The sequence below is a fragment of the Anser cygnoides genome, chromosome 22 (genome assembly GCF_040182565.1).
Source record: "Anser cygnoides isolate HZ-2024a breed goose chromosome 22, Taihu_goose_T2T_genome, whole genome shotgun sequence".
Taxonomy (NCBI): Eukaryota; Metazoa; Chordata; class Aves; order Anseriformes; family Anatidae; genus Anser; species Anser cygnoides.
In genome coordinates, this window is record NC_089894.1 from 5,455,323 (window position 1) to 5,480,237 (window position 24,915).

A 24,915-nucleotide genomic window follows, 5' to 3' on the forward strand; every position below is an offset into this window, starting at 1 on the left:
CTCGCCAAACACCTGGCTGTGGCACGCAAGTCTTCCACTTTCCTTCTGTACTTCAGCAAAAGAAGGAGCCTGGCTTGCCTTTGAGACAGGGCTAAGCATTCTCCCTGGTTGGAGATCCCCACCCTTGTGAAAACATCCATCTTTTGTAATATTTACTTGCCTTTTTGCCTTGCTAAGTGCTTTTCTGCTTTACCAAATAGTGATGAGCTAATAACATTCCCTGTCCTTAAAAGCCCTTGTAAAGCCACAATTTATATGATGTTTGGTTTTGTTTGGCTCGGGGGGGTTTGATTGCTTTTATGTGTAGTCACATTTTTATTTAGTTCCAGAAATGAAATGGGTTAAAAAGGGCTCCCTTGAGAGTATCCAAAGGCTTACGGAAGAATCTGAACTTCCCTTTTTCTCTGCCCTTAATGTCAAGGCAAGCAGTTGCTTCGCTTGTAGCGTGCATACTTGGCTGCAGTGTAATTGTTTGTTTTTCTTTTTTTGATCTGATACACTTGGGAGACTTTGAAAAAGCCTCATTTGTTCCTAGTTCGTTGCAAGCAGCAACGATGTCTGCGTTAGTGATCTGCATCTCCAGTTTGCAGAGGCCGTCTCCTCTTGGTTTGCTTCCTTCAGAAAATCCAGTATATGGAAGGGTACACAAAGAGCATATTTGTAGGCAACACCAAGAAAGCTGCCTGCAAGGACAAATACCAGCCATTCTCACCCCAGAACAATTGGCATTGCTTCACTTCTTTGCACCGCGTGTGTTCTGTGAACATACAGAGAATAAGCTGCTCGAGTCAAGACACAGCCATCTTAAACTTCCACTGTTTGGAGCTGGAAGTTCAAAAACCTTTAAGTACCTTTAGAAATGTCAGCGAAGACCGCTGTTAGCAAAGGAAGTCAGTGTCTTTTACTGTGTTTCGCATTAAATGGGGCTCTGCATGTTGCTCAGCTACATTGTTTGGGTTGTCAACCTTGTAGGTCATTTGCCAGAAGCATCTTTGTTACTCGAAAAGCTGGAGAATATGTTTAGAAGTTTTACATGGAAATAAAGTTGATTCAGTCTTCCCAGGAAATGTCACAGGGTGGAGAATGTAGTTGTCATTTAAAGGCCATTTTTCAAAGTGTGGATATTTGGAATGTGTCATTTTCTAATGACTTCAGCATCGATGGCATGCTTTCAAAGTGGAGTTGCACTCTGCAAAATAACTACAAAAATAGCACCTCGGCTCTCATGAAATTGTACCTCTAGCATTTCTGAAGTTACATCTGTTTATAGAGAATGTATCATTTTATTTTTGTTATCTTCTAATGATCTTTTTTTGGTTATAAGTGGTCACCAATAATAAAAGATATGCAATTAGTTGGTGGTTTACAAATAAGAGCTAGTCCAGTTTAGTTTCCCCAAAGCTGGATTAGGTTGAAGGCTTAGCAGAAGCAAAAATTGTTTTCAAAAGTTCTTTTGTTGGTGTAACAGGCAAATACTAACGTGCTCCTCCTTCTCTTTTCAGGAGTGGCCACACATTACTTGCCTTCTGGTTTTCCCGTCAAGAAGGAAAACTAAATCGACAGCAAACTATTGAACTGGGACATCACATTCTCAAAGCACATATTTTTAAGGTAACAAAAATTAAAATGAAGACTCATGCCAGCCTCATCCCCGTCGTGTATAATCTGCCAACGCTGGCAACGTTCAGTCCCTTCTTGTTTTAGGGCTGCTGTGAGAAGTGTGATTGCTGCAGGCTGCTGAAACATGTAGAAGTTAGCTTTACAAAATTGGCAGTGGTATATAAGAAATTCTTGAAATTAAACCATCGTTCAGACAGTAAATTCAAGAGAGAGCCTCTTACCTAGAATCCCTCTCTTACCGTAAGAGGTTTCTTACCATCTAAGATGAGTTCCTGTAACAACATCTAGGAAAAATAAATCTTAAAGAATTCAAAGGCTTCGAAGAACTCAACCCAGAGTTTAGGTTGTAAAAGGAAAAAGCACTAGAATCTGATGGTTGATTCATTTTACTTCTCATACAGACGTTTAACACCTGGATAATTAAAAGGCAAGCTTGGACATGAACAGCAATGTGACCCATAAATTAAATGTTGTTCTTCTGCCTGCTGGCCCTCATACCGGGAGATGGAAATGAAAGAATGGATTTGTAAGGTCATAGGAAATACAGAATTTCTTAAAGTATTAGGATCTGTGGGTGTGCTTAACACTGATAAAAATGAGACTGTATTTTCATCTGGTCTATATATGATTTTACAGACTTCAGAACTTATGCAGTTCTATTAGTATTTTTAGGTCAAGCATTTCTGTCCTGTGTCAGTTCTGTATTTATTTGTTGGTTTCCCTCTGCTGGATTCATGATCAAGTATAGTAGTGAAGTCTCCTTGTATGGGAAAACAATGGCTAGAGCCAAAGGGAAGAACCCCAGGTCAAAGCATTATCCAATCAGTGTATAATTTTCAAATTTTGGGATACAATCCCAAGGCCCAATTCAGCAGTGAATTTAGTATTCAGCTGCATTTTACATTAAAACTGCTTCCAAATCTTTTTTGTTTCACACTTCTCTGGTAGAAACAAATGGGGTTTCAGGAGCTAAACAAATGACAATTTTCATTAAGTGGAAAAGTTGCCTGTAGATTCCACATTTAATTGAGCAATATTTACAATAGTAAAATGTCTATTAGCATATGAAAAATGTCAGTACTGCCTTCTGTTTCTAATCACTCAGCAAAATCCCTGTTTTTGCAATGCTGCAGCAAGAATAGCATGTCCGGGTGACAGATAAGCATAACAGTATGTCATTTAAAAGTACTGTAAAGTTTTGAAAGGCTTTGGATTAACTGGATTAGAAACACTGTAAAACTTGGTCTTTTGGTTTTCCTTGAATAGATTTATTTTTATTCCTTTTTTTAACAAGTGTTTACTGAGGATTTGTGTGTTTACTGAGTGAAACAATAGATGCATTAGTTTTTGAAAGGGGACATTAAACTGGAGTATTGCAGAGCGTTTTTAAGATCTTAAACATTCTTAAAAGAAAATATTTCAGACAATACGTATGCACATTCCTGCTGTTTCTGACCATATTTGCTTCTAAACAAGCATTTTTTCCACTCAAGCCTTTCATTCTGCCTGATCTTTTAGTGAGGTCATTACAAGTAAGACGGGTTTTCTGCCAAGAGAGGAGCGTGTCAGGTCGTTAAAAAAAAAGCGTGTTTTTCCTGAAGTATCTCATGTTATAGCAGCGGCTTTCTGCAGACACAAAGTTTCTGATTTTGAAGGTATTTATCGAGGCTCAATATCATTTTATTTCCAGTTTATTTACCCATCATAAAGCTTGGTGAGGATTAAAACGCTTGGTGAGGGTTAAAAGCGTTTTGTCCAGCCAGGTAGAAAGGAGGGTTAGCTACGGAGTCAAAACTTTGATTAAACAGGGAGGAAAACATGTTTATCTGATCCCTGTCACTTCACATCCACCAGCAGTTGTGCAAAGTAACGAGGGGCCGCTTGGAACTGCCGGGCGCAGCAGATGAACAAAACGCGGCCGCGAGGAGCTGGTCTGGCAGCTGGGTGCGAGGAAGCTTCTTCGCTCGGTGGCTGAGATCTGCTGGTGCTCTTTCTTAGACACAAACATCCTCAAACAGTTTGGGAAAAAAAAGTACAAATGTTTTAGTCTTTTAAAGCAATTACCAGTCTTAACAGGAGCATATGGAAACCCAGCTTGGGAAGCCTGGCATGGAATGAAAGGGCAAGAAGAGAAATGTGCAGTAATGATACGAGAAGACCTAAACTTCGAGCTAACGTATGTTTTACAAATCAACCAAAGAGAAGTCTTTAACTTGATCTTAAATTAGTTAGCTGAAATGTCAGTAATCCAGAAGTGGGTGTCCCTCGTCTCCAGATTGAGCGTGTAATGGCAATTACAGGCTGAAACACACGCTGTGACAGCTAAGGGTATGTAAAGGTGTCTGAAGGTGTTTGATGTTCCTTGAAAAACAGCCTTACAAGGAGCTCGTGTTGGATTTTGCGTCAAATCCTTGACTCTGTCATAGGCCACAGACAGCATTTGATTTCATTCCTGCTCTTCTTGGTTTTCTGTACGCGTGTCACAGCAGTCATCGTGTCACGGCACGGCTGAGACAAAGCCTTAGGGCTGTAGCGAGGTATGGATACAAGAGGAACCGATGGCCAAAGAGCAGAGGAAGCAGTAAGTTAGCAATGAAGGATGCTGACAGCTGCATACAAGAGCGCAGGACAAAAAAAAAAACCAAAAACTAAGCCTGTTTGAAAATCAGGATTGTGGGGGCTTGATAGAATTGTTTGAATGAAACGTACACGGTCAGGCCGTGCCTTCGTCCTGCCAGGTGGTCTCAGCGAAATGGAAACCACTCATCCTATTTCAGTTTGATGTTGTGTCGGGCTGGGATTTGCTTTTGCTGAAGGGTTCAACCTGCTTTACAGAGAAGGGAAACAGAGAGTCAGGAAGATATTACCTGTAAAATGAGAAATAGTGCAGATTTGTTTCAGCAATGCTAACGGTGTCGAGTGTATTTATTCCATAAAGGATAAATGTCATCTTTTATGCATTGCACTAATATCTAAGTATATATGTTCTAATAGTGGTTGAGATTTTTATAGCGGATGTGATTATCTTCAGATGGCTATTCAGAAAATACATACTCTTTCCCTCGGTCCTGGTGGTGACTCAAACAGCTTATTTATGGGTTTGGTAGTATCATAACTATTTTTGAATTATTTTAACTGTTTATTATAAAATGCTTTTCCATTTGTCAAATGATACTGTACCGAGTTCACTGAAATTTAATATTGACCTCCAGTGTCCTGTGTTGTGTCATCTCAAAAGCAACATTTACCAGTCGCTGAAATTCCTGAGTTCTTTTTCTGCCTCAAGCAGGAGCAGCTATTTTTCTCTTCAGTTCCCTGAATTATGAAGAAAACAAGCTCATGCAGTTGTTAGTTATTTATAAAAGCTTGTGTAATCTTTTTGCTTTTTTTTTTAATTTGTGGTAAAACTGTTTTAAGTGACAAATCCGCCGATGGCTGGTGCAAAGCTTCCGAGCACCTTTCACACCTGTGTGGCAGTGGTCTGTAACCGAGCCCAGCAGCGGGCTCAGACGGTGATTCCTGCGCTGTGAGCATCTTCCTTGGGGTGAAACAAATCCCATCGCCCGCTGCTGGTCCTCTTCCCACAGCCCCACACCGCGTGTGTCAGTCCCTCGCTGCAGAGGGGTCCAGAAGTCTTTCCAAAATGTGATCCTGCCACTCTGAGCAGGTACAAGTGACCACACAGCAAGTGAGGAGGTAGGAATCGGGCTTTGCATATCAAAACAGAATTAAAGATGTCTGTACAGTTTCCATGGAAACAGCAGACTTAATGGTAAATCAGTAGCAGAACAGCTACATATAGGGCATATCCACAGCACACGGCGGAGCACAACCAGCAGCAAAGCTGGCGTTCGCTTGCTGTGTCCCCATTCATCCCTCTGGTCTTTGGCTGGGCCATTTGCTAACTTCTGTTGGCTATAAAGCATTTGTCCCTTCGGTAGCAAGGGGGAAGCTTGCTTAACAGTGCCGTGGTCTGCTGATTAGCGTTGCTGAAGGAAGATGTCATAGCTCCTGTACATTGCATGTAGCCTACTCACGTACGCCAACTGGAAAGGTTGGAGACAGTCTGGTATTAGATATGGAAATGCTGTTCGAGCCCGTGGTTAAGACTTCCTTAATTTATCTTATTGTGATCGGGTATTGTCATCTAGTTTAAGCCTGTGAATAATAAGGAAACTTTGTGAATCGCTTCTGCCAAAATAACATGTACTTTATTCAAAAAGAAGAAAAGAGGCATGCTGTGCTCCTCGGCATAACGTTTTCTGGGGGAGGTGAATGGATTCGGGTTGCTCACAGTTTAATCCTGCCTTTCTTAGACTTTGGAGATGGCTGCAGAAACTTTGCAAGTTATTTCCTACAAGCTTATTAATTCAGTGCAAAGGTCGGATGTGGCAAACGATCGTGTTATCTTGTGAATAAACATTAGTGTCCTGAAACTGTTTGAAGTCCTTAGACCCAGGAGGGTCTGCCTGGTGTAATTCAATGTATCTATAAGCAATCCTCCCATACTGGCACTGTTTTAGAGACAAAAGTTAAGTTTAAGTGAGCGTGGTTACTGAGCTAATCCTGGACTACCACCCTGGGTTTCTACTGTATAAAAGGAAGCATAATTTGTGAAGTGCTTTTACTAATGTTTTCACCCAGTAGCGAAATGAATGCGCAGGGCTTGGATCAAAGTCATCTTTTCTCTTTCACAGGGGCTGAGTAAAAAAGTCGGGGTTTCTTCCTCCATCCTCCAAGGGCTTTGGATCTCCTACAGTACCGAAGGCCTTTCCATGGCATTGGCATCGCTGAGAAACCTCTACACCCCAAACATCAAGGTACTGGAGGGAGAGGAGAGTTGGAGGGGTTCAGAGCTCACACGAGAAGCTTCCACTGCCACGCAGTCACCAAGTCCAGGACATTCCCTGCAGCTGCCTGGCAGCGACAGCTTTCTTACACTGGCAGCAGCTGAGCAGCCGACTGGAAACTGTGCAGGCATTGGTAGAACTTGCTGAGCTGTCTGAAACAGTACTTGCCCTGTATGCTCACCCCTGTGTGAACAAGGAGAGCATGGGGTCCATCTCCACGTGGTGTCCTTGCCACGCTCTCCACCTTTGGGTGTAGTCTTTCCACTACTGCCACGTGCAGAGGGAGCAGAGCAAGCTGGGGAGCAGAACGGGATGACCAAAGGCAGCACTAGGAGAGGATCCCATGGGAAGGAGAAGTTTTTCTCTCTGTGTGTTTTAATTTCACACCCTCACATGAGAGAGACTGTCCCCAGCTCTTGTGACCAGCTGTAGTGACTTTGGTCTAACATGAAGTAAAACTGCACCGTTCAGAGCACATTCTTTCAGGTGAAAGTTTAAATCCTGCTACCTAAAATGGGACCGTATATTTGGCAAGTGTTTTTACTGGGCATGTTTTTACTGGGCATTTTATATCCTTCACTATTTGCTTTGAAATGCGCAAAGGGCCCTGGTTTAAATTTTTGTGTTGCCTTGACGATAAACTCATGTCTCTCCACAAAAAGCAGCTAACAGGAGCTTTGCTTTTTCTCTGTAGGTCAGTCGGTTGCTGATTCTAGGAGGTGCAAATGTGAATTACCGGACAGAAGTTCTGAACAACGCCCCGATTTTGTGTGTCCAGTCTCACCTGGGGTACACAGAGATGGTGGCTCTGCTCTTGGAGTTTGGTGCTAATGTAGATGCTGCTTCTGAAAGCGGCCTGACTCCCCTTGGATATGCTGCTGCTGCTGGATTTCTAAGTATTGTTGTGCTGCTGTGCAAGAAACGGGCCAAGGTAAGGTGATTATGTTCCTCTGACAGCTGACTTAACATATTCCATGCTTAGGCGAGGCAGAGCAGGAGCTGCAGGAAGGATATCTTGCACTTGCTAAAGAATATCCCCTATCAGATGGACACAGGATGCTGCTGCAGAGGGTTTGCTTTTCTGTTAAAAGGCTTCAAAATCTCATGTTAAAACCAAAGGCAAGTAACTCTGGAGAGTCAGTAATTAGTATTCTGGAATTCAGGTCTGGTGCAGGAACTGCCTAATCATGCTGCACTAACGGCCTGCTGAAGTATGTTCTGGAGAAGTCCTTGAACCTCACAATGTTAAAATGGCAACGTCGCTTTTGCAGCGCAGAGAGTTCTTTAAATATCTCGTTGAGACACATTTTCCAAAAATTTCTATCAGACTTGTCCTAGAAAAATACCCTTTGTTTAGCTTTGTGGTAAGTGTTTGGAGTTTTAATTGTATATAATGAGTCAAGTTTAAATATTTTGATGAAGAAGAAAATAGTACTGATATTTGAAGTGAAGCCTCCTGGAAACAATTTGTGGTTTCTCTATATGTTTAGCTTCAGTTCAAAAAGCAAAATACGGGTTTGTGTAGTTGCGGTATGAATGTCGGGATGACTGAGAGACCGTTCAGATCTTGCCATGTTGTCTGTAATAATGCGAGGACAGTAAGAAGCAAAAAAAGAACGCTGCTTTTACGGGGATATTTTGAGAGTTGGGTGAGTCCCTGTCACTTGGTGAATCTGCTCCCTCACAGAGAACAGGAATATTTGGGTTTCAAAATGCAATGCAAAAGGCTCACCACCCAGGCTTTCCTTGAATATCCCTGCCTTTATTGAGGAGGTGCCCAACAACCCCAATTCCATCTGGGTTTAGTTTGGGGGCTGAGATGGTTAATGATGGCAAGCAGAAATGAAACACTGCTGTGTAAGTTTGTAAATGACAAATAATACTTTGCAGAGCATGGAAGTGGTTAATTGGCAGGAGGATGGATGGTAGCTGGTCTGCCCGTCCCGTTCTCACCGAGTTGCTGCTTTTGTGACAGGACCCAGAAATGCCAGTCGATGTATTCAGGCATCAAGTGAAAACTATGTCGTGTCCTGAAAAGCCTACCAAATAAGTTCCTGCGGGGCTGCCAAATGAAATCTCTGTTTCCTATTGACTTCTGCTTGCACTGGTTTCACATTAGGGTGTTAGACTACAAGCTGAGGCACTTCTGTCTCTCTTGAAAGAATCATGAAATGATATCTGGGAAACAAGCTGTTTTTCCCTTTGTGGATTTGGGTAAAGAAGACGACATCACGAGTCTGATTTCAGTCCTCAAGAAAACATCGTCGCTGTATTTCAGGACACAAAGGGAAAAACGGTTTTGCAGCCTTTGAGCCTGAAGAAAACTGAAGCTAAAAAAAAAAAAAAGGCAACTTACCCAAAGCAAACACTTGTGGCCAAGAGGATGCCTAAGCCTGGGGCAGAGTTTCTTTGGGAATAGCTGTTTTCTGGTCATGGAAGGGATAGTTTACCAGAAATATGCACATCTTGCACACGTGGCATTATTTTGAAACCGGGGCTGGAAACTCTGAAGAAAAGAAGACGCTTTGCCCAAGATGTGGCTTAATTGTGTTTTGTCGTCTTCTCTTTTCAAGGTGGATCACTTGGACAAAAACGGTCAGTGCGCTCTGGTTCACGCTGCTCTCAGGGGACACTTGGAAGTGGTGAAGTTTCTGATCCAATGCGACTGGACCATGGCTGGGCAACAGCAGGGAGTGTTTAAAAAGAGCCACGCCATCCAGCAGGCACTGATCGCTGCAGCCAGCATGGGGTACACGGAGGTAAGTCTCACCAGCCCATTGCTGTCTCCATGGGGTTTTGGGGAAGCCAAAAGTTAACGACGTTTCCTAGCCAAAACATCGAGCAAAGGGGGGCTGGGAGGTGGAGGCGGTGCCCCTTCTCTTCTTCCCCTTCCCATCCAAGGGTTCACAGATCCCTTGGCAAAGCCTGTGGTCTGGGCAGACTTCCAAGAGAGGACATGCAACAAGCCTGTAAGTTGTTGGAATAAACCTTGAAGGAAGGGTGGGTAAACAGCGTGTCGCTTACGCCACTCCTCCAAGTGCTCAGGGGAACGTGAGACCACGCAGCTTTGGTATGTTTGCTGGGGGGAGAGAAGAGCCAAAGAGCTTGCTTCTATCGTAGTGATTACGATTTGCTGATACGATAAACGTGCGTTTTCCTTCCGAGAAGCTGTATGTGAGCATTTTTGAATTGGTTGATTTCTTTGCTAAATTGAGCTCCTCTCATTTACTTGACTTGAGACTTTGCTTTTGTTAAGTATAATCCATGAAAACATAGGTAATGTGCTCGGATCAGAGGAGCTAATTAAAGAAAGCTGGGAAATTCCTATTAGCTAAGTGACTGTGAGCTGAACCGATTAGAAGCAGATGTGACTTCAAAACCAGAAAGATCTGCACGCTGAGGACATAATTTGTAACAGGGCACAGCAATTTTTGAATGAGAATTTCCCTGCAAATCATACCAGTCACCCTTATAAAAAGCAGTTTAATATTTATGTTGTACCCTACATGTACATGGTTGCTTACAGAAAATACTCCAGCTCCTTGTTTTGAGGTGCTTGTAGCCCTAGATGTAAGCTGATGATTAATTTGCTGTTTTTTCTCCAACTTCAGTGATGAAACAAGTATTTTGCATGTTTATAAAGTGATCTTAATCACTGGTGGAGACACACTGGAGTCCTTGCTGGGCTTATACTCTAGTGTAACCAGACTGAGCTTTAAGCTTTAGTCAGGCAACACAAAGTCCACTAAGAGGTACAGCTCTCTGCTGGGTTCCCAGCTCCCTTCATGCCTCTGTCATTCCTGATGTCCCACGATGCCCGAGAGCAGCTGGAAGACAGCAGTTGTCCCCCAAATCCCTGCCCCTCTATCAGACAACCTGTGCCCATGGGCAGCTGCACGCAGCAGAGCAGGCACAGCTTCCTCGCAAGCACTCAGCAAATGCTCCTCCTAGCCCAGACCCCAGCAGATAATTGTTTCTCCTAGACTGAGAAAAATGGTTTTGTCCTTCAGTCACGAAAGTAAAATCTCAATTTTCTTCTTAGCCTCTTGTTTTCTCATGTCATGTGCTCCAAACACCGAAATTGCCTGCCAGTTTTCAGTCAATTAAATCCTTTAATTTACCCTGTAAAGAAGTTAGCTTGCTTCTCTGAGGTTTCAAGCATCCACAGCTGGAAGAAAAACATAGTGGAAGTCTTTTTAACGGTCTGCTTAAAGATGGTACTTAATAGAAAGGAGCTAATGGTTTCTGGAGGTAACTTCATCTTGGCTGTAGCTTAAGATAATGAAGAGGCTAATGATTATAACTGCGCCATTACGTCAGTTGCCTGTCACTCGGTTTTCCCAGCAGGAAAAGTGAATGGTCCCACTCATCGCACCCCGCCAGGTGAGTGAGGGGCAGTACAGATGGGCAAACAGCATTTCTTCACTGGCTGCAGCATCTGTAGCTCAACCCACAGCAGAGGTGCACCCGCTGCGTGCCTCGTGGTCTGTAGCAGAGCAGACACCGATACGAGGAGCTGGTGTTACAGAGGCTCATCGTGTGCAATCCTTTCGAGACACTTGGGGTTCTTTTGCTTTTATGGGGCAACAGGTTCAGTGATTGATCTCTGGAAGAGTATTTACTTGAGCTAATGGTGCCAGGCAGAGACTTTGTTCGTTTTCCTCCGTGTGTTCAGAGCAGCTCGTGTCCAAATGTCAGTAGTTTATATATAACGCACCAAAGTTCGTGAGCTGACATGTCATTTTGTTTTAGATTGTCTCCTACCTGCTCGATCTTCCAGAAAAAGATGAAGAGGAGGTGGAGCGAGCACAAATCAACAGCTTTGACAGTCTTTGGGGAGAGACAGGTGATTTCTGTAGATGCTGTAGCTTTTCCTGCATGTTTGTATTTATGGTCTCCTGCCACCTGACACATCCCTGATCCCTGCCTTTGTTGTGATGAAGGGGAAAAGATCAGTTCCTCTGATTTGATTTCAGGTGATTTACAGATGCCAAGGTTCAGTTTGCACTCTGCTTAAGTAAAGGGTTTGGCTTTTGAAAATCTTGAGCTTCTGCAGCTCCTGGCAGTAATTTCTCTGAAACATCTTGTCTTAAGTTAGATGGATACAAAATTCTGCTCTTCCTCTCCTGATATTTGGCATATTTATCCAAAACACTTTTTATTTCACTCTCCCTTTCCTTGTAACGTGCAGCACTGACTGTTAAATTATCCATTGATTTTCTGAAAATTCATCATTATTTAGTACCTGGTAATTAAAGAAAAAGTCCTTTTTGTGCAACACTTTTTTTGTATTGATGAATATAATGCAGAAGCCCTACTCTTCTAACTTCTACCAAGCAAAAGCAACCATTCACCCCTTTTACTTCACTTACCGCACTGTCATCTCCATTTCTTGAGATATTCAGACTTGGAGTTTCTAGCTTTTAACCCCAGTGACCTCCTAAATATTATCCACCGTCTATTGTACTCAACTCACTAATCTACTTGCATCATTGGTAATGTTCCTGTCAACTTAATACACCAAGGTAATGTTCCTGTCTGGGTAACAGCGGACTGATTTTGATTCTGTCAGCTTTGTTTAAAAGTGACATGATCCAAGGGTACAGAGACTGGCTGGCATCAGCTTTGTGCGTGGTCAGGTTGTCTCTGGTCTGAAGACCGAAGAGCTGGGTTACGTTTTGAGCTGATTCCTATGCTGTAGGATTGAAAATGTAGCCTTATTATGGTGTTGTAATGAATGGAGCCTACCAGAAACTATTCCTTCTGAGCAACCTCAGCTTTCAATGACAGAGGGAGAGAGGAATGAAGCGTCCCAGCATGGAGCTGGCCACAGCAGGGCTGCTCTGGGCCACTTGCAGGGCATTAGGAAAAGCAGCAGCTTGCTGCACCCACCGGGACGGAGCAGAGCAGCAAGGGCATGGTGCCATTATTGGTGGAAATAAGGCCAACATATACAAACAAGCGATTTAAAAGTGCCCCTAGGGTATCACAGAAGCAAGAAGAAATTGGATATAGGATTATTCAAAGGAAATGACGGACTATTGGTAATTGGTAATAGGACAGTGGCATTTTTACCGGCGAGGCAGGTCATAACCCCAGGTCAGAGACAGCTCATTCAAAACGTGCTCTGGTATTTGGCTCCTGAGGAAACTGTCCTGCTGTGGAATAGCAGAACAAAAGGTGGTCCAGATGTCTTCAGAGTTTGATCAAAAACCACTGAAATGATGTCTTCCTGCAATGTAACCTCAGAAGCAGCATCAGCTACTGCAGATACTCTTCTCTTCTTAGGTTCAGATAGTCCTGGGTTGTCTGGATTAACCTGGCACACCCTGGTATGGAGCCATACCCATTTTCTCAGCTGTCGTGTGACTCTTCTCTTCCCTGGAGCTCTGCCTTCACAGGTCACAGCTCCCATCCTCCTCTCTCCTGGTCAGCTGTGCCCTCTGGTCCAAAAGCTGAGCTCCGTGCTCTTCTCCCTGAAAAATCCCAGCTCATCTCTGTCCTCCTGTCCTGGGCAGCTTTGCTGTTCCCAGCCTGCCTGTTGCCTTAAGGACTCTTCAGCAGAAAACATTTCCCTCTCTGTCACCCTTCCTCCCTTACCTCCCCACCGATGCCAAAAGCTGGACTCACACAGACGTCGAGAAGTTCTGGGTTTCTGAGGAGATAGCTGGGAATGTGGACTTGTGATTTGCAAGTTGCACACAAACTAAGGAAGTAAGATGGGAAAATGAGCAAAACTGAGCCAACCACCAAACTCTGCAGCATTTTCTCCCATCACGGGCAAGACAGGTTTATATGGATCACATGACTCCCTTGCACATTGTTTTATTTTTATTTTCCCAAAAGTAAATAGCAAGTTTAGATACATTTGAAGAGAAATTCTGGTTCCAACCTAAAAATAGCAATCTGTTCTAAAAATCTGAATCACGTCTTTTCTCTTTGTTGATACTTGTTGCTCATGTGTCTAATCTTCCATAGAGCAGAGCTGACTGCCTGGCTTAGTGATATCAGCCTGATATCATCCAAACGGCAGTGCCAAGTTACATCATAAGTTTAGGAATTGCTGACAGCACAACTCCAGATGGATTATTTACCCCTGGGACAAGACTAATAGCAAAACCCAGCCCAAAAGTATCTGAGTCACTTGCAATAACTCCACCAGGGCTGGAGGTGCAAATGCAGCAAGAGCGACTACATCAGAAAGCATTTGTCCTGCTGCCAGCCCGTGAAACAGATACAAGCGCCATATAGGAGCCAGGAGCACGCTGCAATTTCGTGATTCCTTCTCCAGATAAAGTTGTTGTGTTTGTTTTTTTCTTTAAGAAAACAGACACGCTTTGCACAACAGGCAGGGGCAGAATGTGCCTTAGCAAATCCCTTCTGCTTGTCTGACGTCCTTACCGGTGGAGGGGTGCACGTCCACGCCTGCAGCTTGTCTGGGGTTTTGTTGAGCTGGGCCTTGAGAACTGCAGCAAGTCTTTTACGGCATTTATGCCAAGACTTTGTTATTACAGGGTGAGTTGTTCTCATGGCACCAGTCCTCATAGAAGAGTTGCAACTTGAACATTGACGTTTTCCAGCTCTGGTGGCTGCTCCTTGGCTGGGCTCAGTGGATTCATGTTCTTCACACTGGGCCGTGAGCTCTCTGGCAGACAGTAGAACTTCAAACGTAACCGTTTCCATTTCTCTCACTTCCTCTCATTGCCTTCCCTTGGCTTTTCCAGTCTCCTTTGGGCAGACGAAGGCAGCACAGGGGAAGCCTTACCTTGGGCTGTGGGTTTTGTGGTGACTAGCGGCTCCTGCAGGCACATCAGAAACGGTGTGGTGATGTCAGGAGCAGGCTGATAAGAGCACCGCAGGAGTGCCAGAAGGCTTAAATAAGCTGAACTTGTGGAAGTTTTCCTGAAGTCATTTAATTGAGCGTTGGGGCTTGGACGGATGGACACAGCTGACACCACAGGACAGCATTATGGGCTTGAGATGCCAGTGTTGCAGCCTGGAGCATGAAGAGTTCAAAGGACATTTTGGCTGGAAGGCTGGAGGTAGAGGGGTGAGGCACCTGCATTCGGAGCAGCCAATACGGAGCTCGTTGTAGCCGGAGGGAGCGCAGGGGTTGTCTGCCCTGACCTTCTGTTCAGAGCACAGGCACTGCTGAAGTCGGGGTGTGCCTTCATGAGCCGGTACCCTGTGGTCCGGCCACGTTTTGTGCTCCTTTCACCCTGCAGAGAGTTTCTCTATTTCTGAGGACGGCTGCGTAGATAGCCGTGTGTTACACAAGGCGTGCTTGGAGAGGTTTGTCTCGCAGCAGGCAGCGAGCCCAGGCCGTCAGTGTGGGACCGTCCTGAAGCAGCACGGTCTGGCAGCTCGGTAGCGCAGAACCTTTTAAGATTCTCTTGAGTTGGAGCTGCGAAGGACAGGCTGGAGCTCCGTACTCACACCACTTGTTTGGACCCCAAGAAGTGAAGAGCATCAAGATACATCAATGCTGGTAGCCAGCAAAGCAGAGAGGAAGAGGGGATGGCCTGGATCAAATCGTCCTGTTCCAGTGAAGTCTTTTCCAAAGTGCATTTCATGGTGAACACCGAATACTTAGGTGACTTACAGTATCTTCATTGTTGCAACCATAAGTCATTTTGACGTGAAATACCTCAAATTAACCTGCAACATTTCAAGTGCAGGCAAGTTAGAAATAGAAGCCAAAAGCCCTGCATGCCGATCCCTCTGCCGTGAACATTAGACACAGTCCTCCTTCTATATTTGTAGCTTACGTTTAAAACCCACATGGAGCTGATTATAGATTTTGCAGTATGTTCTGCTTGTGGCAGGGAGATGATTTTTCTTTTAACTCTTGGTGTCTCAACTCGGAGAGAAGAAAACTCAGCCATAATGTGGAACAGAATAGAGAATTAATTAAATCCCCCACCATTAACAGTGTTGCAGTTGGAAACCCATCAACACCTCGTAATCAGCCATCCCACAGAAATGTACTTCAAAGAAAAAAACAAGCTACGTCAGTTAGAAATAGACTCCCACCTTCTGCTCCAACTCCTACCAGAAGCAGCAGAGCCAGAGGAGCCGTGCTGAAGTGCACAGAAAGTTGGGGAGAGGAGGGAGGAACTGAAAAGTCTAAAATTAATACCAAAGACGAGCCAAAGGCAGGTCCTGCCCTTGGAACTATTTTCAGGCTGAAGGTTTCGTTCCCAACCCAACGGTACTTGGAGTTAGCAGAGCCTATTTTGACAGGGGGAGAGGTGTCAGGTGTTTCTTTTTCCCAGAGCACCTGGAATACTGAAGCTGGGGGGTAATTTGGGTTTTGCACAAGGACCCTTGCAGGTAGGATCGGTCCTGGCCAGAAACAAAGGCTGGAATTGGGGTTGTGCCTAGAGAACGTGTGAGCACGTACGTGCAGCTCTGGCTTTCCAGTTGTTTCAGAGATGCACAGGCTAAAGCAGGGTATTACAAAGAGAAATCCTCCATCTCAGTGATGCTGCTCTGTGCTCATTCTGACAAGAAAAGCCCCAAAGCCCCCTGACTTCCTGTGGCGGGCAGGAATCTGGCCATGCCTCCAGCTCGGTCCCGCGCTCCACAGAGTCACAGAATCCTTTAGGTTGGAAGATACCCCCAAGATCACCCAGTCCAACCTCTGACCTAACACTAACAAGGCCTCCACTAAACCATATCACTGAGCTCTACATCTAAACGTCTTTTAAATACCTCCAGGGACGGTGACTCAACCACTTCCCTGGGCAGTCCATTCCAGTGCCTAACAGCCCTTTCGGTAAAGAAGTTTTTCCTAATACCCAACCTAAACCTCCCCTGGCTTTCACAAGGATCTCACGTAGTCAGGATCTTGGTGAAAATAGTCAAGGGCAGGTTGCGAAAGGTCTTGTCAAGGAAGCACGTTGCCAAAGATCTGTGTTTTCTCTGGAAGTTGTGCCTGTGCTAAAACACGCTGAACCCTACAGTCTGTGGCTTTTGCTGTACGGGAGACTGCAGGAGGCACGAGGGGGAACGGTGAAGGTTCCCTGTGCCACAGCCCGGCATTCCTCTGCTACAGCGCCATGAACTTGAGTCACACGGGCCTGAAATAAACCAAACTGACCAGTGGAAGCTAGAGCTGCTCTGGCCCATCCCATTTTTGTGGTTCGTTTTGCTTCTTGGGGTGTGCAGGTGGGTATGTGTGGCATTTTGGGCACCCTCATGTTGGTGTCCAGAAGAAAGGGTTGGAAGAAGTGCCCTGGCGAACGCTCACCCCTCTCCTCTCCCCTGCAGCTCTGACGGCGGCGGCGGGCCGAGGGAAGCTGGACGTCTGCCGGCTGCTGCTGGAGCAGGGCGCCGCCGTGGCGCAGCCCAACCGGCGCGGGGTGGTCCCGCTCTTCAGCGCGGTCAGACAGGGCCACTGGCAGGTGAGCTGGCCTCGCGCGGCTTCCAACCAACCCCTGATGAAGCAGAGAAGAAAACACAGCTCTTCTGGGGATTATAATAATGAAAAGAAGAGCTTTTGCCATTTTAAACACCCCGAGCTCCTGCGCTCTGCAGACAGCTTTTGTTTACGTGCTGTGTTATCACACCATTTGGCACACAAACAGGATGCAGTTGGCTTAAAGGGTTATTTTTCCCTTTACCTGTCTTGCTTCTTCCTTGCCCTAACGCTGCAGCACTAATCCCAGAGGGTGACACACAACTCAGGAGCGCGATTTCAAGGTGTAGGGATCCCCCTGCTCCTTCCCAGCCCTTATGTCTTTCCAGCAGCCTCTCTAGGTGTGTCCCCGCTTTGTGTGTTGCAGATTGTAGATCTCTTACTCACCCACGGTGCTGATGTGAACATGGCAGACAAGCAGGGGCGGACGCCGCTGATGATGGCTGCATCCGAGGGACATCTGGGCACGGTGGAGTTTCTGCTTGCGCAAGGTCAGTGCTTGGAAGCGTGGTGGAGGCTGGCCACGGCGAGCCCTGCCGCTGTGTCCTGCACAGCTGGAGTTCATAGTGTCGGGGGGGATTGTGACCCCGATGCTGGATGGGGCACTGGGAGAGGTTCTCAACATCTTACCTGGCTTTTTGGATAGCAAGGTTAGAGTAGGCAGAGTATTCATCTGGGCTATCCGCTTTGTTTTCTCTTTGATGCTCACAGCCTTGAAACCACACGTTTGGGTTAGTAATTAACACGGCAGCGTAGGACAGGTGCTTTGAGCAAGAATATGTTCTAGAACAATCAACAAGACAAAAATCAACAAGTGCTGCAACTGAACCACCAACGCTATGGACCAGACAAGTGAGACTCAGCTACGGGGTTTGGGGCACATTTTAACACTCCCATTTTTAGCACTAGTATTGTTACCCACAGTTTTGACACCCACATCAGCAGCAGGGTAAGGCCCTGACACGGGCAAGGATTTGGTATATTGGGTGAAAACAATACAGGATTGTTTCAAAAATAGTCTGCCCGTCAGTCTTGCACTCACAGATTCACTTTGCTCAGTACTTTCAGTGTCTCATAACTCCTCTTCGCTAGGAGTTACTCAGTCAACAAGAATGTCTTCCAATTTTACTCATTTCTGATGTAAATGTTTGAGGTGAGTCAGAACAACACAGTCTGCAACCTGTGCAAACATGATTATTACTTATTCTGTAGCTCCTTAGATCCTTTTTTTTTTTTGACCGATAGCCAATGTTTGTTTGGTTTGTTTGGGTAATTTTCCATTATTTTTGGCTAGACATAGCATTTAATTCTTGTATCGTTATTTGATATTTTTATTTCAGGTAAGATCCCTGTTTGGGAAAGGGATATTTTCTTCATATCATAAGCGACTGTGTCTGACCTCGTAGCCAGAACGCGAGACACTTGAACATTTTACATAGTAGTTGTAAAAACATTCTTTTTTTCCACTGTAAAATTGCCAGGCTTCCAAGTGCAAGTTTCCCCTTGCCTGTCTGTCCTGAGCCACAGGCCTGCAGGGTCCTTGCTGTTCAGGGCTGTAACCTGCAAAGGGATGTGACAAAGATCAAGGCATCAAGTTTTTTATGAATTAATTCAATTAATTTTCCTCTGTTTTGCTTTAAAAAAAAAATCAAATCGTGGGTTTTGGCAAACTTGAGAACTGTGCACGTTGCTGAAGACTGGGTCAGTGAAGGATGAAGATAGCAGATAACCTGATCCTGGCTTTGGGTGGCCAACAAATGTGCGTAATGCTTCCCTGGTTGTTTGGACACCAAGGGCCCAAGAAGTCAAATCCGTGGAAGTCTTTTCACTTGAAAAGGACCATCCTTCTAAATAGCTTAATAAACTCCGCTGAATATGCTCTAACACATGGTCCTGAAAAGTTAGCTCAAGCCTGGGCAGAGTACAGTGATATATGGTGGATTTTAATTAAAATGGCTTTGACAATCCTGTTCAATGTTTCATTAAAATCAAAGTGTGTGAATCATAAGCCATAAGCATTAATTAGTGTGTTGCAAAGCAAATCTCATTTGACTGTACTTGATTAACACAGTCAGCATTTGTAAACACTTTTTATTAACAGAGTTGCAGTCATCGATCAATTTGAAATCCAAATTTCTGGAGTTACCTGTTGCTCTCGCTTAGTACCCAGAAGGAATGGACATGTGAACCGGGAAAACTTTCCTGGCTGCAGCTCTGCCAGAGCGGGTATTTGTACAAATCCATGTCAGACAAAGCAAATTGGTCTCGATAAGTGTTCAGTTTGGAGAAACCTTGATTCTCAATCTCACTTCCCTGCAAAAACCAATCCCTGATGTTTTTACTACCTTGAGGTATTTGGTACGTGGGGTTGCTGCTCCTCACTGGACATCTTGTGCCTGTGACTCACACACAGAGCTGAGCCTCGTCCCCACAGAGGTGTGACCTGCCTGGGCATTTTTGGATGTGTCCTCTGTACTGAAAGGATCTGACCGGCCTGGCCCCTTCCTGCTTCTTTTTGATGCTCCAACAGCATCGATGGAGTTTATTTTTTCTCTCGCTGGCTCCCCGTCTCACTGTTTTATGCTTTAGTTAACTTTTTTAAGGCAGGAGCAGCCCAGCCCCTCTCAGAAGGAAGCTGGTTTACCCAGACAAAATCCCACTGCAGCAGGGATCGGTCCCATGAGCTCACCTTAAGCCACTTGCCCTCAAAGCCATCAGCTTGTTTCGCGTCCAACTGCCTTGGTGCTAAGGAGGCCGGAGATGCCCCGAGGAGCGAAGGATGCCTTGTGGTGCAGTCACAGGGAGGTTCTGGGAGCCACAGCTGCAAAGGGACCTTGGCTCTTCTGTGGATGTCATGCCCAGCACGCACAGGAGCAGCGGTTTGGCATTTTTGAAGCAGTTTGCATTGTCCTCTCGTGGAGTCCTTCGGCTTGCATTGCTGCCCTGAGACCCTGAAGTCTTCATGTGTCAGCCTGAGGTATGGTGGCTCTTCCACTGGACTGGGAAAAGAGTGAGAAGGCTGAGCAATGATGAGGCTTTCCAGCCTTCCCTCTTCCTGTGGGAGCTTTCTCACCTGCTCCAGAAGAGTCGGGAAAAAAGCACTAGAAGCCTTTGACTGTAAGAAAGGAACAAATAAGAAGGGATGAAATGAGGTTTGTCCTCTTTTACTGAGCAGAAGGTGGCCTCAGTTAGCTGAGGGTCATCTCGAGAGCTTTCAGAGAGCTTCAGAAGGGTTCCTGGTGCCACGTGGGGCACCATTAGAGGAGTTCGTCATAGATTTGAGCTGTCCTGCAGCCAGTGTACCACCTTGGCACACCAGATCGCCCCAGCCACTTGCTTGGCACCCGCCTCGCTGGCGTTGTGCGCTGCTGTTTGGAGGCAAGCAGCGGGCAGGATGCCGTGGCTGTGCTGAAAGCTCTAGATGGAGCTTTCTGAACATTATCTCCAGCAAATATTCCTGTGTTTTGCTCCTCTGCAAACAAGAAGTTGTGCAAGCTGGAAGACACAGCAGCTCGCTATCGCCTTGGTAATGTGTGCTAACCAGGGGATAAGTCAGCTGGGATGAATGGGAAGGTTCAGGAAATTCACATTACTCCCCCACTTGCTAAGCTTTCTGGAGCCAGTGAAGAACACACGGTGGGTGGTTTCGAGTTTACCTACAGGAGAAGAATACTGCAGCAGCAATTCAGCCCAGCCTGCTGGCAGGAGCATCCTGCAGGTAGCCACAGTTCCTCGGAGGAGCAGAGCTGATACACGTCTCTTCTGCACACTCAAGAGCGAGAGCCCTGCCTGTGCCATGGCAACAGGACTTGTCTTCGTGCCACGAAGAGGAGTGTTCACTTAATGCTGCTGTTCAGATCTCGTATGCGTACCCATATGCCGTATGAAGCAACACTGACCCGTTGGTATGGCAGCACAATTTCTTCATCCAAGAAAATGTCAAGTCCCCCTTTCCTTGGCTTGCAGTTGGCAGTAGTTTATCCCACAACGTTGTATTTATGTTGGGTAAAGTTCAGGGAGAAATACTGCTGGAAATTGTGTCGATTCGGTTAAAGGGGAAGGAGTGAGGAGGGGGAAATATGTGCTTTTTTAGAAGAAATGAGCTGAGTTGACTTAGTTCCCCTGGTACACTGTGACCTGCTGAAACAGCAAAACAGCCTTCATCCCTGACTCACACAGGCTGGAATGGGTTTAGATGAAAAACAGTTAAAAAGGAAGATTGATGTCTCAGATGAGGGATGTCAAATCCACCCTGCTGCTCAGAAGATGTTTGCCAGGACAGCCTACAGAGCCACATGTGAAAAAGTTTGCAGCTTGGTGTGAATAAACTCGCTTGCCACGGTTCCCATCAGCACATTTGAAGTAGTGATGGAGGGTGTGATACACGGTGGGAGAAATGTTAATAAAGTAATTAATAATCGTATACATAGCGCTCTAAGCTGTCATTGCTACGTGGATGGTTTCTTGCATCCTACTGCTCACTGACAGAGCTCCCAGGTGAACTGACGCTTGTTCTTTCAGGTGCCTCCATCTCTCTGATGGACAAGGAGGGCTTGACAGCGCTCAGCTGGGCTTGTCTGAAGGGCCACCTGTCTGTGGTGCGTTCCCTGGTGGAGAACGGGGCTGCCACTGACCATGCCGATAAAAACGGACGTACTCCGCTGGACCTGGCTGCTTTTTACGGCGATGCAGAGGTGGTAAGTGGCCTGCAGTGCATGCAGAACAAAAAACGCTACAGAATGGTACAGCGCGGCTTGAAGTAGCAGCAAGCATCGTGCTTCCCCTCTGCACGTGCTTCCACAGGGGCAGTGCATGCCAGGGATGAAACCTCAGCCCCGCAGAGGTGGTTCTGGCACAAGCAGTGGAGCAGAGCAGGCTTTGGCTGCTCCGACTTCACACCAGCAGCGCACAGAGGTCCCTCCGGAGCAGAACTGACTGTCGCCTTTGCTGTTGCAGGTTCAGTTTCTGGTGGACCATGGGGCCATGATCGAGCACGTCGACTACAGCGGGATGCGGCCCCTGGACAGGGCAGTGGGGTGCCGCAACACCTCGGTGGTCGTCACCCTCCTGAAGAAAGGAGCGAAGATAGGTAGGGACCAGGGGAGGACGCGCTGTCGGCTCTGTACTCAGGCAGGACTCGGAGCAGGGGCTTCCTAGTGAGCAGAAACCTAGCGTGGAGGTAGCCCCAGCCCCAGCTGCTGCTTCGTACTCCGAAAGCAGCCAGCGAGTCATGACTGCCTTGTCCTCTTGATTAAATTGGGATTGTTTTTGCTGTCGTATTACTTAGAAAAAGTTAATAAACAACTGTTTCTTTGGCAAGGTCTTTCCTCCGGTAAAGCTTTTTCTATCTTTACTAGTCTGAGTCGACCAATATACTATGTTCATGCATTGCTGTGAGCTGCTGCATTCACTTGCTCTGTGTATGCTTTCAGATTTTAGTGTTACCTGCACTGCGCCACACAGCTGCTCACGTTACGTTTTCCTGTGAAAGGGGATTTTGCTGGTGCATTGGCTTCTTTGCTGCCTGCCTCTCACAGCTGCTTTTTTCCTTTCTTTTTTTCACCTTCATCCATTTTTTCCCCTCTCTCCTACAACTTTTTGTTTTCTCCTTTCTTTGAAGGTTGTCAGACGTTACCGAGTCGCCCACGAGGTATATCTCATTGCTGTCAGCATCAGCCTCGATCTGATAGCTTTGTCAGCCTTGCTTTCTCCTGTTTGATTTAGCCTGCATGCGTCCCCAACACCTCTAATCTTTTAATTTACCTCACCTTCAAATAATTTTTTTAAATGACTGTTGCAGAGAATAACTTGAACTCAAAAACTAACCCCCTCCCCACAAAACGTACTGAATCTACTTACGCAATATTGTTGACTTATTCTTCCCCCACACTAATGAGTTGTCCCCAAATTTTTGCCGCCCCTGCCTCCCAAGTATCAGGCCTTGAGATAACAACTGGCTCTGCACGGGTGGACCCTGCGCTGGCCAAAGCCAGACGCTGCTGTCCCGCGGCATTCACCTGCCCAGAGCCAAGGTTGTCCCCAGCCCAGCACGGATCCTTCGGCACGAGCCGTGCTGAGACACGGCCTTGCCCTTGTAACATCCTCCAACTGTTTGGGTTTTCTGCTCTCGTATTTCACACCTTGTGAAGTTGGAAATCAAAATCCAATTAAAAGCAAAATGCCTACCGACAGTCAAACTGCAGATTTCCTAGGACACCATATATATTTTAATTTACAAGTGCTCTTTATGTAACCACTTTGATTTTCCTTTCAAACCCGGCTTACTTCCCGACCACGCTGCCTTCCCCCCCCCCCCAGCTGGTTCTGCAAACAGCACTGCCCTCTCGTGGAAATGGCTCCCAGCATTTCCCAGACGCGGCGGTGGTGATTAGCGTTAGCCTTAATGACTGCCAAGGAAAAAACGTTGCAATGTGGATGACGTTCATTTAAGTGCGAGAGGAATTGTCAGCTCAGTCCTTTGGAGCACTCTGCTCTTTGACCATGCCAAGTTGTTCTCTCCAGCAGAAATTCCCACCCCAGGATATTTTTTCCACCCAGCTTCCTACCACCCTTGCATTGTATGAGTTTTTTACCCATCATGCATCCTGTACACTACAGGTCCAGCAACATGGGCGATGGCAACCTCCAAACCAGACATCATGATCATCCTGTTGAGCAAGCTGATGGAAGAGGGAGACATGTTTTATAAGGTGAGAAGAGCTTTTTAAGAGAAATTGAAAAAAATGCCGCTTACAGCATACATTTCTACAAGGTTTTGGTCTTCCTTTGGTAGCTCAGTGAGCAACGCTGCTGCCTTAAGCCATGGCAAGCAAACACTGCTGCTTGTGGGATCCCACGTGTCGCAAACTGTTTGGTTTTGGTTAGTGGGGTTGGGGAAGGGGGCGGGGTTGATTGCCAAAATCTATAACAAGGCTGAAGCACAGCCAAGTCTGTCTGCATGCTGGCTTTCAGCCAACACTTCATTTCCTCCTTGGAAACACCAGGACCTAAGTGTTTTGCAGGGATCCTCAGTGCCGATGCCATTGCGTCAGATCTGGCAGTGTTGTCATTACCTAGCTGGCGCTCTGCTGTGAAGCAAGGCAACGAGACAGGATAGCCCAGGAAAACTAGTAAAAGAAAGTTTTTGTAACGAAAACAGATTGTCAGGACACAGATGGCTTTGTCATGTCCTTCAGCCCATGGGAGATGTTCCACCACTACAGTTAGAGTCTTTTTTGCTCCGTGTTTATTTTAAGCCTATCTTTAAAACCTGGAGATTTGCACACACACAAAAAAATGTGCAAGTACAACAATGATTCACTGTTAGGCTCCAAGGGTGAAGCAGAAAATATGCAAAGCTGGCATTGTAACTGGAGTTATCTGCCAGAGATACGTGATACAACTGAGAAACCTGAGTCTGAAAGGTTTTAAAGCTTACTGTTCGTAGCTGTAAAATTTATGTCTGGGTCGTCGTGAATTGCATGTGTCCTAGATCCCATTTTGCCCTCTTTCTTTCACCCTAGCAGCCATGGCTGCCCACCTCCAGGGCGCAGATCATCCCATCCCAAAAACAGGTGCCCAAAATAGCAAGGCTGAGTCACCCTTTGAAGGTGACTGTTGCGTCCCAATAACTATAAAAGGAACCCAGTTGACAGCCTTAGATGTAGACACCTAATTTCTAGACATCTAAAGTCCAGGGAGATGAATCCCAATCCATTCGTCCAACATCAGAGCCACATCGGTGCCACAATGCTGATCTTTGCTATTGCAGAGGCTTCTCGGAGCCCCAGGATCTCCACCCAAAGCCCAAGGCTTTTTATTTCTCACCTTCCCTAGTGCTTCTTAAGCTTTGAGTTAGACTTAAATGATGTGAAATGCTCGTTCCCAGAGACCAGCTCCTCAGCACAGCCCGTGGAGTCGCGCTGCAAGTGCACGCTGTGTGGCTGCTGTGGCTCTCGCACAGGATCAGCCCCTGAGCTGTTAGCAGGGTGTGAAGGCTGCACCTTCCCATAGGAGGGATGTGGG

General features: G+C 46.0%; 1 protein-coding gene across 27 annotated transcripts in view; it reads left to right on the plus strand.

Annotated features, from left to right (window-relative positions):
- The window catches only part of TANC2 (tetratricopeptide repeat, ankyrin repeat and coiled-coil containing 2), a 282,626-nt gene that overhangs the window by 244,904 nt on the left and 12,807 nt on the right, over positions 1 to 24,915 (plus strand). For 24 of the 27 annotated variants that reach the window (XM_048046466.2, XM_048046465.2, XM_066981484.1 and 21 more), the window contains 11 exons: positions 1,503 to 1,611; positions 6,318 to 6,440; positions 7,165 to 7,401; positions 9,044 to 9,229; positions 11,223 to 11,316; positions 16,743 to 16,876; positions 17,258 to 17,381; positions 21,412 to 21,587; positions 21,847 to 21,979; positions 22,511 to 22,540; positions 23,509 to 23,600. In XM_048046466.2, coding sequence (XP_047902423.1) covers positions 1,503 to 1,611; positions 6,318 to 6,440; positions 7,165 to 7,401; positions 9,044 to 9,229; positions 11,223 to 11,316; positions 16,743 to 16,876; positions 17,258 to 17,381; positions 21,412 to 21,587; positions 21,847 to 21,979; positions 22,511 to 22,540; positions 23,509 to 23,600 — 1,438 coding nt within the window. The remainder of the gene's footprint in view (positions 1 to 1,502; positions 1,612 to 6,317; positions 6,441 to 7,164; positions 7,402 to 9,043; positions 9,230 to 11,222; positions 11,317 to 16,742; positions 16,877 to 17,257; positions 17,382 to 21,411; positions 21,588 to 21,846; positions 21,980 to 22,510; positions 22,541 to 23,508; positions 23,601 to 24,915) is intronic. The other 3 variants (XM_066981482.1, XM_066981483.1, XM_066981491.1) reach the window with 1 other exon arrangement.